Source organism: Notolabrus celidotus, chromosome 10 (genome assembly GCF_009762535.1).
Source record: "Notolabrus celidotus isolate fNotCel1 chromosome 10, fNotCel1.pri, whole genome shotgun sequence".
Classification (NCBI taxonomy): domain Eukaryota; kingdom Metazoa; phylum Chordata; class Actinopteri; order Labriformes; family Labridae; genus Notolabrus; species Notolabrus celidotus.
The window spans coordinates 5200157-5218314 of record NC_048281.1 but is presented as its reverse complement, the minus strand read 5'-3'; the positions used below and the strand labels follow the sequence as shown (position 1 = coordinate 5218314).

General features: G+C 39.4%; 1 protein-coding gene across 1 annotated transcript in view; it reads left to right on the top strand.

The window, feature by feature from the left end:
• The window catches only part of wnt6b (wingless-type MMTV integration site family, member 6b), a 40741-nt gene that overhangs the window by 9870 nt on the left and 12713 nt on the right, over window positions 1-18158 (top strand). Inside the window, exon 2 of the mRNA XM_034693139.1 lies at window positions 8439-8659. Within this exon, the coding sequence (XP_034549030.1) occupies window positions 8439-8659 (221 nt within the window). The remainder of the gene's footprint in view (window positions 1-8438; window positions 8660-18158) is intronic.

Below are 18158 nucleotides of genomic sequence, written 5' to 3'. Positions count from 1 at the left end.
TTAGCGGCTGGTTATGTGAAATAGATTCCCGACAGGGTGAGACATGTTTGGTGTGTTCTATATTCTACATTTTAAGGTAATTATAATATTACTTTTCAGATGTTTCTTTTTTGTAGTATTGAGCCTTGAACATGCTTTATTAGAAATAACTAAATTGGGAGTTTTACTAATACTGAGAAACCTTTTTGTTGAACTTTGAACCCCATTTTGAACCCAGGAAAAACAACATGAACAGTCAGTGTTGGAAATGTAACTGACAATTGCCAGACTGCAGGATCAGTTGAAAGCAGATATTGGGGGCACACCAAAGTAAGCGTTTGAGTTTGTCCCTGACCATCTTCCACCATCTTTGCTTGGGTTGCAGACATATCCTACATAATTTTATAACAAAGGTAATCTCTGTTTCATTATCACTTCATGATGGCTTTTACTTTATGTTTTATACTCAATCCTCTTTCACTAACATTGAATCCTCACATTTCCCTGTCTCCAGACACCTTCTCTTTAGCTGCTCTCTTTGACCCCTTCTGTTTTTCTCTCACACTCCTGCGTCTCAGACTAACGCTTGTCGTGACTGTCTTCATCTCCAGCATACTTGAGGGATTAAGGAGGGATGAAATTCACTCATTCGTGGGCGGAGAGGGGAAAAAAAAAAAAGAAAGGCCCCGTACAGTACAGCACTTTATCTATGGTGCCGTGAGATCCTTAATGAAACCTGAGGTCGCTCTGAGCACCAAAGTTTAATCTCTTTCTTGCTCGTGTCTGGGCCCAGAAAACACTGAATAAGAACACCACAAGATACAGGTTTGCTTCTGCATGGGGGCTGCTGCTAACTTGCTACAGGTGGCAGCAGCATTGACAGTGCCGCTACCAGAGATTCTGATTGACTTATTTTGTAACTTTTACTGATTTTATCTGTGCATGTGACTCCCTGTTTCTGTTCCAGTATTTTATTATCATAGAAAACTGTTCATGCAAGACGGTGCTTCCCTTAAGGCCCCTGATGATATCAGTGACTGCGTGCTCTTGTTGCTGTTATCTAAGTTATCTGTCCTGTCACTATCATAAATGACAGGCAGAAGAACAGTGGCACTTTTCATGAGGAGGATCTGATTACTGTATGCCTTTGTAGTTCCTTCTGCAGGGGTACTTGCTTTTATCTCTATGCATGCCTTCGTAGTTGCAAATGCGTCTACTTGGACCAATGTGCATGTGTTTATTAAGAGAATATGCAGGCATTTGAAGCATCTGAGTGTGGGAATGGGAGCTTTCGGAAATTAACTTTGTTCTTTGTAATGGAAATGTTGTTATTTAACTTCTTCAGTACTGTTTTTGTTTTCATGGATGCAACAGAAGGCTACAGAGCAGAATGAATAACGTGAAATCTCTACCAGGATGAGATGAAAATGATGAGATAAACAGTCAAAGCATGCCACTCAAGCCACCAATCTGCCCATACTGCTCAATAGAAAACAGCAGGAAACAAGACAGTTAGACATAATGGCAGGTGATGTGCTTAAATCTGCATTCTGATATCAAATACAGCTCTTTTCTGCTTTATAGACACATACAACTCCTTAACTAACCCAAGTTTTGATCAGTCAAACAGCTCTTTGCACCTGCTACATTTACTTTTATAAATCTACAATCAAATGTTCACATATTCTGTTCCTTCCCACCAGGATGCACACATTTTTTGTGCAAATCTCCAAACAAGGGCAAGAATGCTTGGTGCCTACAGCCATCTGATTATCCAATTAATGCACCCCATTTTTGGATATATCACCGGCAATGCTCTTTTCCACCTCAGTTCACTCCACTCTCCGATTCAGCCCACATTCCCATCCTCCTTTCATCATGCCCTGCTTTTAAATGCATCAACAGTCAAGTGGGGATTATGTACACAATCTTATCCAGTGTTAATTTTGGCAGCTTTTTTTTCCGGCCACTAATGTTTTTGTCTTGTCATTGTCTCGTTAACAAAATCAAAACATCTGTTTGTCAGAGTTTTTATTATCAGTGATGCACTTTAGCTCGTCATAGTCTGGTTTTCGTACTGAAAAAATGAGTCGTTGACGAACATTTATCGTCATAATTTCGTTAACAAAATGAACACTGGTCTTATCAACCAAAAAACTCTGCATAAAGGGTTAAATAATTATATTTTGTAGTGCCCATTCCAATGAGCACTTATTGAAATATATGTCCCAGTTTTTAAAATTCATAGGATACTGTCTCTTCTACCTAAATAATTTAATGGCTACGTTTACATGAGACTTTTAATTCCTCTTTAATTCCGAATTAAGATTAAATCCTCTTTAAAAAGATTTAAAATGACCATGTAAACACCTAATTCCGAATGAAAATGATAATTCCGAATTAAACTTAAATCCGATGTAAGTGTCTGGTTTATTCTGATTTTAAATCCGAATTGAATAATTCCTCTGTCATGTATACGTTCATTCCGCTTTAAATTAATTCCGGTCGTTCTGCGCATGCTCGTTCCCTTGTCCTGTCGCGATGACGCACATACTCCGCGCAGGCGGGCTCATATTCCAGGCTGAGGTAGAGCAGCCGTTGCACTAACCGGCTTTGAATCGCCACAGTCCGGTCTTCCGCCTCCCTTCTCCGGTCCTCTATCTCTCTTCTCGTCCTCAGCTGACGAAAGTGAAGTAGTACGTTTGTGTTGAGCTGTACAACTATAGTCAAAATCAAAGCGAAAGTTGAACTTATTGTGTGGTCTTCCATGTTGTAACCGAAAATGAAAGAAGCGGGAACTGGAGTCTGTTTTCTTCCGGTAAACGTAAATACGTCACGCCCACCCCTGTCCAATCAGAACCCTTCCCAACCCCCAGACCTTAAGATGAATTGAATAAAAACAATTAAACGTGTTTTCCATGTAAACCTCAATTCGGAATTACTATTTCCATGTAAACACGAAGGAGAATACTTTAATTCAGAATTATTTAATTCGGAATTATTAATTCAGAATTAAAAAACATCATGTAACCGTGGCCATTGGCATATTCCTTTTCTCTTACCAATGTGTTTCCCCAGAGCTACTATCATATAGATGCTCAAGCTAAGGAAAAGACTGTTTTAATTAGTTAAGTTGCAATATATGATATGATATAAGCATATGTAAGCATAAAGATGTGTGAGTTAAACTGCTGTGGCCTCTGTCCTGAGAGGTTACATAACAAAGAAAGACTTGCTAATGCCATATGGTGGTCACAAAGGTAGAACTGCATGCACTATGTCTCCAGTGTAGATTCTAATACTAAAAATAGCAACAGCAGCATTAACATTGAATCAATCAGTTCTGAACTCAACACTCAGGAAGAGGTCACTGAGTTAATGCAAACTACTTCAGCTGCATGAGAACGTGCTAAAGAAACACACTTTTGAATGCCTGTGATTTGGAACTAGTATCATTCTTCTTCTTCTTCTTCTTCTTCTTCTTCTTCTTCTTCTTCTTCTTCTTCTTCTTCTTCTTCTTCTTCACTTTGAACAGTCCACTGCAGTTCTTGCACATAACAGGGAAAATGTTGTGTCATAGTCAAAGCCCTTTAACCGTCTCTATCTTTTGCTTCCAGGACTCCATCCAAATTTCTTCCAGTACATTCACAACTTTTACAACTCTACACCTCCCATTGTAAAACCAGACTGGCTATTGTGAGCTGCTGACAGGGCTGGCTTCCCAGCAATGCCCCATGCATACACACAGACACAGACACACAAACACAGACACACACACACACACACACACACACACACACACACACACACACACACACACACACACACATGCACAAACAAATTTGAAATCTTTTTCTGAGACCTATAAAAGTCTACATACACTGTATAAAAATACACCTACAACCATGTACATCACTTTCATTTTCTGTCTGTGTCCTATTCTCTCTCTCTCTCTCTTTCTCACACACACGCACGCACGCACGCACACACGCACGCACGCACACACACACACACATACACACACACACCCAGCCTGATAGCAGTGGGTAGATAATGATTGGTTGTTGAGAGGGAGTGTGTGTTGCTAAGTACTGTATATGTACCTGATAATTAACACATACAGACTGTCTGTGTGACTTAATTATCTGTGTGAATACCACACACACACTTGTGAAAAATCACACACACATTGTACACTCATGCACACATCACACACACAGAACACCTGTATTGAAAATACAGAATTGTTTCCATAACGCTGTTGTCAGTACACTCTCAATTATCATAGAAGGAATTCAGCAGTGGGTGTCCTTGGAGTCGGCGCACAAGTTTTTTGAAAATATATTTATTGCTTTTATAAACATAGAAAATACAGACTTGACAACACACAAACAAAGCAAAACTTAAAAATAAAAGCTAACCCCCCCCCTCCCAAAAGGAAAAATAAAAAAAACAAAACAAGAAAGAGCACGTCTGTTGCAATAGCAGGCTTGATCACATTAAAACCTTATCCTAAGCAGTTCTTATTAGGAAAAAAAAAGAAAAACTTGAAAAAACAAAGACACATTTGCAGCAGGATGGTGCAGTTATGACGCAGAATATTAATGTGTGCCACGAAGAAAGTTCAGCAAAGGGTCCCAGATCTTATTGAACACACTTCCTCTGTCTTCTTTGTGGAATCTCAGTCTCTCAAGGTTCAAAGTGTTCGCCATTTCTCCCAGCCACAGATCAAAGGTGGGCACAGAGTCCATCTTCCACACTCTTAGTATTAGCTTTTTTGCAACCACCATTCCAAACAAAACAGCCTTCTTCTCATACTTATCAGCAAAAGATAAGGAGCTTGTAGCTCCAAGGATGGCCACCAGTGGGTCAGGTTTCCATTTTCCAAAAGCCTCAGACAAACAGCAAAAGATGTTTTTCCAGTACACTGATAGTTTACTACATGACCAGAATGAGTGCGTTAAATTACCTATTGAGGATTGACATCTATTACAGAGAGGAGAAACATCAGGGAAAAAACTATGCAGTTTTTCCTTAGAGTAATAAAGTCTGTGAAGTGTTCTAAACTGTATAAGATTGTGTCGTACATTGACTGAACAGTCATGTATATTCTTTAAACATTCATCCCAGGTCTCATCTTTTATCTCCACATTTAACTCTTCAGCCCACGTCTGTTTAAGACCCAACGTATTCACCTCATCTATGCTGTGTAAGATTTGATAAAAATGGGAAACAGCCCCGTGTTTAACCGGATCAAATTGATTTATCTCTTCCATGGACTCATGTTTGTTCAGGGTTACAAAATTTGGCAAGTGCTTTCTGACATAATCCCTGATCTGTAAGTATCTGAAAAAATGTGTTGCTGGTATATCGTACACAGCTCTCAATTGAGCAAATGTAGCAAAACTCCCATTGATATATAAATCTCCTATACTACAGATGCCTTTTTGACTCCAGATGTGAAAACCTATATCATCAAGGCCTGGTGTGAACGAATGGTTCTGACAAATAGGAGTATCTACATACATTTTTGGAGCTTTAATGTATAGTTTTATTTGCTTCCAGATTTTGATGGTGTTCCCAACAACAAAGCTTTTACTAAAATATGACTCCTTAACTACAACAGGGCTGTTAAGGAGAGAGCGCAGGGAACATTTTTTACAAAGCAATCTTTCTATCACTAGCCAAGCAGGGCATGAGTCCGTGGAAGATAATGGACCTTTTTTTCCACCAAGCAAGGACAGATAGGTGGGCAGCCCAGTAGTACATTTTAAAGTTGGGTAAAGTCGGTGCACAAGTTTGTGTTTGTGTGTGTGTGTTTGCATTCTGTAGTGCATGTGAACTGTGCATGTTAAAAGTCTATTGTTATAGGATGTATAGGATCACTCCTTGATATCATCACACAGGTATAACCTCAAGGAAACCATAACTGTAATCTCAGCTGTCTTGTATGTTCACATGTTTACTGTAAATTCTGTTGGATGTGAGGATTTGGGCAGTTTGGATTTGACATAAGATTCACTGTGAATTGTGTTTTTATTTATCCATGCGTGGACACATGAATGTAACATATTGTAGTATTACTGAATTTCAAAGAAAAGGTTCTCAAAAGCATCAAAAACACAAAGACTGTGTTCTCAAGGTTGATGGGGACACTTCAGGTTTAATGTGTGCACACGTTTATTAGTTCGTACCTCCAGGAGAAGTGATTGGCAAGTTTTGTCTGTCTTTTAAAAACAAACTCTCAAAGAAGATGAATGATATCAGGCGGTGAGATTAACGTTGACATGGCTGAATAGAAACCTATGAGACAGTCTCTCTCACTCTTTCCTCTCAGTGGACCCTTCAGGGGCGTCGCTCGTCCACACAATATATTACAAATGTGGAGCAAAAACTATAAACTCTATCAGTTTACTTATAACTCAATTTCACTTGAGTTATAAGTAAATTTAAAAAATGAAGAACAAACAACAAATTTAAGCATCTATTAGGTTTTTTAAATGTGTTTTCAATAATAGTTCAATGGTTAAAAATGAGTCCATGTGAATTTATGATACCTTTAACCTTGAATCCCCAAAAATCCAACATGAACTTACTTTTATAAATATTAGAGACTGTGACTTGTTTGTATTTTAACATCTTCCATAGTCATTAAAGCAAACAGCTGATCACTTTGTGTCAAAAAAACTCTTAACAAAAACTTGAATAAAAGTTCTAAAACCCATTAACCCAAAAGTTATTTTACTGCTTTGGTTTTTGAACAAAAAATCTGCTGGTATTAATGACTGATTCAAATTGAATATGAATGAAAAACATTTACTTTTTATGACAGTAACAGTCTCAGTGTGACACCAATGATATCATATGAATCTACAGATTGTGATAACTCTGCTACTGTCAAATATATGATGCTAGCTCTTTGGGAAGAAAGCTCAATATTGCTCCAAAGAGGAGTGTTTTTACTGTGAAAGGTGTGAGTTGTGCTTACCATTTTTGGTGAAAGACATTAGTTCAAACATTTTCCCTAAGCTTGCTTTTTCTTTCTCTTTCCTATCTTTTGATATCTTGATTTTGCTTCATGGTTTATGAGAGACATGGTTCTACAGCATCACTCACTTAGCTGGAGTGACAGTGTTAGATAGAGACTGAACCATTTTGCACATACAGTAAGGGTGAAAGGGACCTAAGAGAGAGACTCCACATGTTTGCTGGAAGCGTTAAGAACTTTCTTAATTTCTTCTGCTCATTTTACATTACTTACAGCAACTTTAACTTGGAAAAAATATGCAAACCAAAACTATGGTTTCATTTCAGGCTCATCAAAGGCCTCTTCCTCCGGTGGGGCCATGGGTTGTCAGTCCCACTTTCTCTCTAGCGCCTTTAGGACCATTCAGACTCTTATGTCATGGTCTTAGTTATATAGCATCCGCTTAAATTAATTAACTAAACTTCAATTGCAGAGAAAAGTTCAGAGAGAAAGAGAGAGAGAGATGCAGTAAGAGAAAAAGTGGTGTGATGAATTAATTGCTTATGAAGTTAACAGCATAGAAGAGTTAAGTGTGCGCCAGCTTAGGCAAAAAGTGGAGGGAACAAATGAAAATGTCCCAAAGCCACTTTCCTGTTATGCCACAGCGGTCACAGACGCTGGCAATGATTCTCAGTGATACAGCCAAGCCTCTCTTTCCCATTAAGGTTTGTATAAACTACTTATCTTTATTATATACACTCATTGGTTGGCGCTCCAGGTTCTGTAGTCAGTACAATGTGTATGTATTTGAATGTTTAAAGTGTTTAAACTTCATAAGGCATGCTTGATTTATTCATCACACATTTTGAAAGTCACTTTTTGTCCTCATTGGTAATATAATATGGATGTTTTCTGTTTAGATCGGCTTAATCTGGTATTTTTCCCTTTGTGCTGATTCTAACTGTGGTTTAAGCGGTAAGGCTCTTAGCCGCTGCAAAATCTCCAGAGAAGCCATATCAGCAGGGAAATCTAGACAGTCTGCCATCTGGTTTACCCAAATCAACTCAGCATTAAGATCAACTGTACAACAGCCTGTCTGTTGAGACACTTCCAACTGTTTCACATCCAACTTTGAGAAGACCACACAGTTCTACCAAATGAAGTCCAAGAGCAAAATAAAGACCCGGGAATCTGACGTCAGTGCTGAGATGCCTCTGGGAAACTTGGTGATCTGTTGTCTCTCACGTGTCTATTCAAGGAGCACATTATCGCCACAGCCGAGAAGTGGTGGGCAGAGTTGGCAGGCTGAGCAGCCACAGAGAGAAAACTTGCATTTGGTGTTTAGCTGCAGATGTTTGCAGCCATAGTCTGTTGTGTGATTAAGTTGGCAGGTGTTGCTCACCAAAAATAAAAGTGGGAACTTTTATTCTTCTTCATATTGTAGGGAGATTTTTTTATTTTTGAATTGTCTAACAATGATCCTGTTTTCTAGGGCAGTGGGCAGTCCGCTGGTTATGGACCCCAACAGTATTTGCAGGAAGGCAAAGCGTCTGGCGGGGAAGCAGGCCGAGCTGTGCCAGACTCAGCCAGAAATCGTCAGTGAGGTGGCCAAAGGAGCCAGGCTGGGCGTCAGGGAGTGCCAGTATCAGTTCAGGTACCGCCGGTGGAACTGCACCAGCCACAACAAGTATTTTGGCAAAATACTGCAGCAAGGTAAGCTTGAGAGGAATGGAAGTTTTTTTGTTAATAACTACCTTTGTGTCTTTTTCTTCCTCCGTCTTACACCCTTAAATCTTAAATCTAGTAGAACACTATCATATCAGTCCGGTAAATATGAAAGGATGACCATCTCACTGACCTGTCCAAAAGAGGCTCAAATTTTGCATAAATTACATGACTTCTCTGTTTATTGTAAACAAACAATGCAAAATTTCAGTTTCTGAATTTACTGGACGCCTTACATTTTATTTCACAGCACAGTAAATTACTTTTATAACAGGATGTTACAAGTTAAAGCTCATGTAAGGAGTTTTTAACTGGTTTTTGAAACAGACTGAAATTAACAGTGATGTCTTTTATGGTTTATAAAGCAAACTCAACCATTAGCAAATATATGTAGAGTTTATACATATTGTGATTATTGATGCCTGTAAGTGCTGCAAGGGGGTAGGTGTCACATAAGGTAATGTATAGCGTGATGAAGACAAACCCCTCTACACTTTTTCCACAGTCAAATGGTCACAATGAGTGACCATTTGACTGTTTAAAGAAGGTGGGAAGAGATTTTTTTGTTATTATTTCTAGAAACCCTGATTTACACACATAAAAACATTTTTTATGTTATATTTTTGGTCTTTTATGCCTTTATTTAGAGAGGATAGGGCAGTGGGTAAAGCTGGAAAATCGGACTTATACATGGGGGGCACAATTAGTTATTACAGTTATTTGAGGTGTTTTTGTCCACAAGGAGCGCCAAAATGAACATAAACAGAAAGCTACTCACTATAGCTTTCATAACTTCTCTTTAAAAGCACTTGTAGAAATAATACCTGAAAAAAGAGCCACATTAGCTCTTCCCTCCTTGTTTTTAGTTTGTCCGTAGTCCTTCAGGCGAAGCTAAGCTCACTGTCTCCTGGCTCCCTAACTTTACATGAAATCAGCAGATTTAAGACTCCAATGGAAATTCTATTCCAGCCCTCGGAAAGAAGGCAAATAAGCACATTTCCTGAAATGATATACTGTTTTCCTTTTTTTTTGTTCAACACTGATGGACAGACACTTGGTTGGTCATTTGTCTATTTTTGATATTTAGACTATGTTAGTAATCATAAGTGTTAAACAAATGGTGTTACACAGATCGTACCAGTCATTTGGACTTCATCAGGCACTCTTCCCAAGAATAAAAGTGCTTTCATATGACTTAGTTCCTTGGATATTTGACCCTTAACTCAAATGTATGTAGCAGATGGTGGTTACACAGGATTCTGAATCCTTGCATGACAAAAAAATCACTGTCATGTCCCATTTCTCAGCCTGTAGTACCTCAGGATCTGAACCCACGACCTCATGAGTACAGCCGATGGCCTTACATCAACTTGAGGTCAGAACCCTGTCTGATGGCACTCCAACAGACAAGGGCAGCTGTTGTATTTCAGCGCAGACATATTCACAGTTGACTGACTCTCCTCTTCATCAGATCGGGCACGCTTGGAATAATCAGCTAAAATTGCCTTTTCTCTTAACATCTCTCTTAAGATCTCTTAACATCTTCCTCCAGCTCTTTGAAGTCTGTAGCATAACTGCTGTTGGGTCAGCGCTCGGTCTTCTCAAATTACTGTGTTGGTTTTTCTCTGGTATGATTAGATTCATAGAGACTTGCCTGTCTCTTTTTTGAGTGGTACTACTGAGCGCCTTTGTGTCAGTGTTGAGTCAATAAACCGGGAATAACCGAGACAATAAAAAATTGTGTCAAGCGTGTTATTAAACCCATTTTAGGTCTCATATTTTAGAGATGTGCACAGTAGTGTTTTTTGCACACCTGTTATTAACTACACAAGGAAATGGCACATGACAATTTAATCATATTCATTTTCGATGAGGTAATGTTGTCGTCAATAGTGATTGTTATTAAACATCTTAAGCAATTTCCATCATAGCTACGTCATTTTTTCCAGTTCTGAAAACGTGTTATTAATTTTGGGCTGAAACCTAAAAAGACAAAATTTCCTTGTAGGAAAAAACCCTTTCAAATCATGTTTGACCGATAACCTTAATCAATTTACCGCATTACAAGGAGAACTTAACCTTTATTATATGTTAATGTTTCTACAATAAATTCAACACATTTATGAATTTAACATTACCAACCCTTAGGTCTAAGGTTAAATAAATGATTGTTGCTAAAACCAAGTCTTTCAAATGTAATGGTGAGTTCACACCAAACGTGAACGATCGCACTAGACGCGTGAATATGGACGCGCCGATGATTTGTGTTTACTCGCGCGAATGACTCGCTCACTTCGCGCGTGTAAACGAGTGCCAAGACGCGAATATACGCAAGAGGGAGGGGGGCTCCCACGCCAAAGCTGTCTGTTGTCATCAAACAGAAGACAGTGGAGGCTGGCTTGACTTTCGTTTCTGAAGTGGAGGCTGGCTAGACCGCAGTAACAAGGTTGAGCTCGCGGACATTGAATGGGGAAGCCGGTTATACTAAAGTGGGCAGAGATAACTTCCTAATACTACAACCGATAGCTGACAGACAAAGCTTTTCACAACTCACCACATAATCCTCCTCCCTCTCTGTCCTCACAGTCAGCTCCTGTTTATTCCTCATCCAATAAGAACAGGTAGAATCACAGAGTTTGGGGAAGCTGCACGGTGATAGAATCAAAGTGTCCCATATATTCCAGATGAGGGAATCCCCGTAGGAATCTCCGCTGGTCCATACGTCACACAGCACACGTCACCGGGGGATCTGCACGCTGATTGGCTATCGCGCCGCAATTCATTCGCTTGAGTTCAGATATTTCAACTCTCGCGAATCGTTCGCGCGAATGAATTCGCTTCATACGCGCGAACGAATGGCGCCATTCGCGTCGCCGAATACGCCCGATATGCGCCGCCAGACCTCTACTCGCGTCAACTCGCGCCTCTGCATTGACTTTACATGTACTTCATTCGTGCGAATGATTCTATTCGCGTTTGGTGTGAACGCACCATTACAAAAGCAAAACTGAAAAAAAGCTTGGCCATAGCCATCATTGCAGCAGTCGTAGGTTCGACTCTGACCTCCAACCATTTGCTGCAAGTCTTCCTCCTCTCTCTACTCCCCAAATTTCCTATCTATCTCCAGCTTTCCGATCCAATAAAGGCAGAAATGCCCAAAAACATACCTTTAAAAAAGTAACTGTAACTTATATGACCCCACACACAACTTTACTGCCACTGAACACTCTTGACCTGAGGTTAATCTTGTTGTATTCTGAAAATGCAAATAAAGGAGATTTTGAAATTGAGAGTTTTTATAGTCACACTATCAGACAGCTGATATCTTTCTACGTTAAAGAAGAGTGTTTATGCTATGGAGTCAAAGTTTGATACTATCACTCAGGATAACTCATATATGTGTGTTCTATCATCATTAAAATAATCTTCTTTTTACACTCCAGAAAACCTTTTAACTGAGGAAATCTCAGCAACTGGTTTGAGTGGGATTTAGCATGACACCATCAGAACAATACACATCTGTCTTCATTATATAAAATTAGTTACAACCATTAAATCTGATTGGACAATTTTAAAAGTATAATTTAATGGAGAAATTCCATGAGAGCTGCTTCAGGGTACAGTTCTGGGACTTTTAGCAAAATGTATCAGTCCGCCTCAGGTGTTCCTAATTAACTAATTACAGTGCACACCTGGCTCTCTTACCAACCACCAAGCTGTGTTTAATACTTGATTTTAAATGGTCATAACTCCTTGACAACAGTGATTCATTGTACACAACAAGAGCAATACCAGAGACAAGCAGTTCACACACATCATATCACATCAATTTGAAGTAAAGAGTTCCGGCATATTTTACTTCTTCTTCTTTGATATTGAGTTTAAAATGTTAGTTCCATTTTTTATGTTGCCATGTCTGGCACCAATCGCTGCATCTAAGACAAGTTACATACCATTCATGAGTTTCAAATTGAGCCATTCAGTTCACCAAAATATGAGCATGTTTAATAAATGTGTTCATTTCAGCACGTTTATGCATACCACTGATGCATTATCTCTTATTTAAAATAGTTATTTTCTTGATTGATCAAGATGTCCTCATCAGACTCAAACATGCCACCTAGAAACAGTCAGCAGACTCTCATTTCATCGGTTCCACATTAAACTTATTGGTAAAAGTATAAAATATGATCAGCTGTTCTGCAGAACATTACTACTGATTATTTCCAGCACAAGGCCACAGGCAGATGCTGAGTCACATGCCACAGCAACCCCACTAACAGCGTGATCAAAAATATAATTGTCTCAATCTCATTTGAATGCATGACACCCTCAATGTTTCCAGTGTCTCTGACAGAGAGAAAGAGGTGAAATAAGACAACACAAAAGATACAGTAAGACAGGGAGGAAGGAAAAGGGGAAAGGGGCAAGAATCTACCGGTAGGAGACAGAGTAGCAATTAATCATAAATTCCTGCCTGTCTATAAGGGAAGCCAAAGTGCTCCTCTGTTTTGAAGCCTTTGTCCTCAATTACCTGGGTCTGCTCGTAATGGCTGTTTAACACAAGCAAGTAGATCTAAATGTCAAAATAAAAGAGCTTTTGGTTATATCGCTTATGCTTGCCAAGTGGTTTACTGAACCTCTTACTTAGAGTCGTGTGCTATAATAAACTCTTTAGACTGTATTGTCATCAATGAGATTTTCTTTGCAGGTGAATTAGACCTGGCAGCAACTTTTGTAGATACAAGTATATTAGTATTGTGCTTTTCACCAGTTTCAAATACATATAGTGGCTTTAAAGGGGAGATCTATACCTTCATTTTTCTGCACCCTAAGTTGTATATCAGCAACGACTAAAATAGATGATAAAACAGCTGTTGGAATAATGAAAGGTTTCACGATTGAGCTGTAGAATGTGTCACTCCCAATCAACTTTTCATCAGAAGGGGTTCCAGTAAAATGTCAGCTCCTCATACATGCTAATGATCTGATGAATATGTAATTTGTAAAACTGCTGATAAAGCTGTTACCCTTCACCTGTTGCAAGATCCTCCTGTATAAGCTGAACAGAGCGTACCTCCATACGTCTGTGTCCCATTTTCTAAATGTCTTAGTTTTACATTCCTTTTACCAAATGGAAATTGTGTCAGACTTCAGGGATTCTACACTACTTGGCAAAATAAGAACATTTTTGAGCACTATATGTAGAAGTATCAGTCCTCAATCCCTGCATCTAAAGCAGGGTGCACACTGCATGACAATCAGGGCCCAATTTCCCCCTTCCAGGAAAAGCCAGCATCCATCCATCCATCCATCCATCATCCATCCATCTTCCTCAGCTTATCTGGGTCCGGGTTGCGGGGGCAGCAGTCTTAGCAGGGAAACCCAGACACTCCTCTCCCCGGCCACTTCCGCCAGCTCTTCTGGGAGGATACTGAGGCGTTTCCAGGCCAGCTGAGAGATATAATCTCGAAAGCCAGCATGTGCCCTATTTTTTTATTTTAATGATTATCTAGCCTGATTTTCCTGAGGTGTGAGGTATGATCAGAGTGATTTCACTCCCCTCAAAGAAGGGGAGAAATCAGATGTCTGTGATTTGAGATCATTAGTATCAAACATGTTTAAAATTTAGGATCAGATTTCCTGTTGTTTGGCGAGAAACCCAGGAAAGGAACAAGGCCAATCAGGAAGCAAGCTGACTAGAGAAAGAAGCACAACAAGCACAGCCATGGATATAACAGTTAATGCTAATGACCAACTTTTTGATTTGTAGCAACAACACAAGTATTTCTACAATTTGTCCCCTAAAACACACCGCAATCGAACTGTCAAGGAGATGAGTTAAACAGAAATTGCTCCCAAACTGCGACTCTGGTTGTTGTTGAAAGGAATCTGTCAGTGTGTGGTGTTCTGTGTTGGCAGTATTGTTTCACTCCATCCACAACAAGAACAAGACAGTAAATTCTGTCATTATTTGTTGTCATGTTTGGGGTTTCACACATTTTTTAGCATCTGTTAAGATTCAAAAAATCTTTTAGTATGGGCCAGGCTCAAGTGTTCACTAAACTGCCCCAAGAAAAGTCTAGCATGTTAACATTGCACATTAGGATTTGTGTTCTACAGAACCTTGGAGTACAGGAACAAGTTAGTCTTGTAATGGGCTACTCCTCCAGGTACCTCAGTTTCACTAGAACCATCAGCCCGATGCTGATAATGACCAAGGTGGCTGAAAATTGCATTCCTCCCTCATTGCAGAAACCACCTTCATCCCAAGTGTTTTTATCATGTGGTGTGTGTCATAGAAACTGACTTTGACTTTTAATGTTATAAGATCGCACAGTGGCTGTCTGTCAATATGTGTGTCTGATGAAGACACAGACTAAAAATGTCACTGTGTGTGGATGTGTGTTTATCAGTCCCTCCAGGAAGTTGCGATTTCGCGATCGCAACTATCAACGCAAATTCAACCAATCAGCGCGTTTTTTTCGCGGCCCTGCAATTTTTTACAATCAGCGCAACTTTCCCGCAAATTTGACCAATTACCTCAATCGCAGCCCCTGTACGTCATCAGTTTTGTCATCGATTTGACTTCCTTCGAACATAAACATAAGTCCTCACTTGATCGGCACTTTTCAACAACAAAACACGCAGAGAGAACGGGTGAAAAGAGGGGACAGCAGGCAGGACAAGTGACCATGACAACGTTATTATTTATAGGTTGAGGGGCTCAGTGTTAGCTTGGTCTCTACCTGCAGCAGGTGTGCTTTATGAACCAGCTCTCCTCACCTCCATGCATCTGTCTCATCTTCATTGAGGATTTTTACCCCCGGTGTTAGTTAGTGACAAAGACACAACCGGGGGACATCTGTTTACTATTTGATGTTTGACGTTGTTGCCGTGGTTACTGTAAAAAGCTCTGCGTCTACAGCTTGATTTAATCCAGTTTGGTGATACATCAGACACCTTTAGTAAGTTTTGATCAACTCCTTGTCATCAAAGATGCAGATTAATTTCAGGGTGCGTGAACTGACTGTGCATCAGTCGCTGCGAGGTGCATTCAGGGACCGTCGTAAATGTGCAATACAGCCCTTTCATGGCATTTTTCTGTGAATCAAGAGAATCAAAATACAGTCAGTGGCCACATCAAGAATGTTTTCTAAAAACAACTGTAATTTAGCATATTTACTTGCCCCTGAGATGTTATTGGGGGACAAAAGCAAAAAAAAATAATCGCAACTTTCACCGCAATTTTTTCAAAAAGCTGTCGCAAATTCAGGCTTTTTGGGCCGCAACAATCACAAAAAAATCCCGCGAAATCCTGGAGGGACTGGTTTATGTCCATGTCATAGGGGTTTAGTTGATTCTGCAACACAAATCTTTATTTCAAGAAGCATGAATGAACGAACGTGTCGCCACAAGGAATCAACTTATTTTGCGTCATGAAATGCTCTTTCCTCTCAGCATAAACCTCTGACGCACAGTTGACGTCAAATATCTAGTTCCCCGTCATTAATTGTTGGTTATTATCCTCTTTTCCTTCATCTCTGCTGTTTAAACAACACACAGAGCCTGAAGCGATCATAAGTGAGCCCATCAACATAACTGATGCTACTAACCACATAGGGGATGCCGCTGCTCTGCTTTGAACGTCTCAGTGGACTGTGTACGCTGTATGTGTGTGGAGCACTGTACAACTGCAGATAAACAAGGGCTCTTGCTCTGGGCTCTAAAGTTGTGGCGAAGTAATTAAACCCATCAAAGATTGTGTCAAGTATTTTATCAGTTAAGATCTCACAGGCATACACACGTTCTTTCTGTTGCTCTCTCTGTGCTTTCCTGTGTTCAACTTTATCACCTAGCTTTTTATCTAATCTCCCAGCAATACTTCATTCTGATCGGTTATTAACGGTTATTAATTCTGAATCAGATTAATATCTGTTGTCCCTTCAGGGTGGACAAGATTCTCGGCTTCACATTATCCTTTACTTGTTTTTTTCATCATCAGCAACATAACATGCTGTATATTCAGCTGTTGTGTTTTCCAACTCACTTTTTTTAGCAGTTGATTCCTGGATACCTGTTGGACTAACTGTAATGCAAGTACAGTCATGTGCAATGTTAAAATGTTAATGGACCGGAGTATGATTAGAACCAATCTTAAACAGGGTTGTCTGTGATATAAAATATGTTGTACCTGATCACACTCTGTTACTTGGAAGTACGTGGTAGTTGTTGAGAGTGTGAACGGTTATATTTGACAGCTCTATATTAGTCCAGTGACCCCATCCATCATCAGTGAGAGTTTGGCAAAGCTCCAACTCTCCATGAACATGAACATGGAAACAAAAATATGACTGTATGGAAAGACTTGCAAATGAAACAACCCTTCCCTTTTAGAATAACAAATAAAACATTTTCTGATATGAGTGCAGGTCTATATAAGCTGGGACAATATCATTGTCTGTCCCTTCCAAATTCATTGTTTGAAATAAACCCAAAACATGATCATTGGCACTTTAAACATACTCTATGGTCATAATGGTTAATCAGTACTGCTGGTTCAGATAACGTGACTTCCTATTTAATGACCTTAAACATGGCGAGAAAGATGGCCTGGCAGAATTTAGCCTGGTATAATTTGATGACGCCTATGTTAGAGACATGGACATCATCAAAGTGTCCACAGGTTTATGCTGTAGCTTGTCCTGGGAGCTTTGGTAATACACAAGATACAGCTCATGCTGTGTTTGGTTCAGTAGTTGTGATCTTTGATAAAGCTTAGTTGTCTCTGTGTTAATCTGTCTATAGCAGGAAGATTCCTACTTTGCATGGCAAGACCGGGCCATTAGTGTATAAATGTCCTAATAGAGTGAACGTGAGATACATTCACTATTTATGTAAGGGATGATGTATGGTTAGCAGGTTGTTATGGGAAAAAGAACCCCGACAGGGTGAGACAAGATCCCGACGTGAAGTGGAGGGGTCCCACATTAACCTGCTAACTATACATTATCCAGCTTATTACCCGGCTACTAACTTAAAAGACAAACACGTTATCAAAAACTTTGGTTAAAAGATTATTTTATTGATTTAAAATGATTTATGTACACAGTTTTTTTTTAAATAGTCCCAGTGATTCCTCGTCAGTGAATCATGGTGATGGATTCTTATCTGCCTGTAGAGTTGGATTTAACATGAAACTGTCCTCATTCAGCTCTCCTTCTTCTGAATATTAAATTCTCAATTTACTTATTACTCATAATTCATGAAAACAATGTGGGGAATCCAAGCTGGTGTAATAATGGTAGTTGTAGTTCTGGTAGTATATGTTTGTGTAAAAGTCATGCTAGATTAAAGGTAAACTATTTGAAGACATTTAAAACATTTGTGATTTTTTGAATTGTTTAATATTGTCTGTCATTAATTGAGTTAGATTTGGATATAATTGCTTTTGAATTAGTTTGCATGTGTCATGTTGGAAACCAGA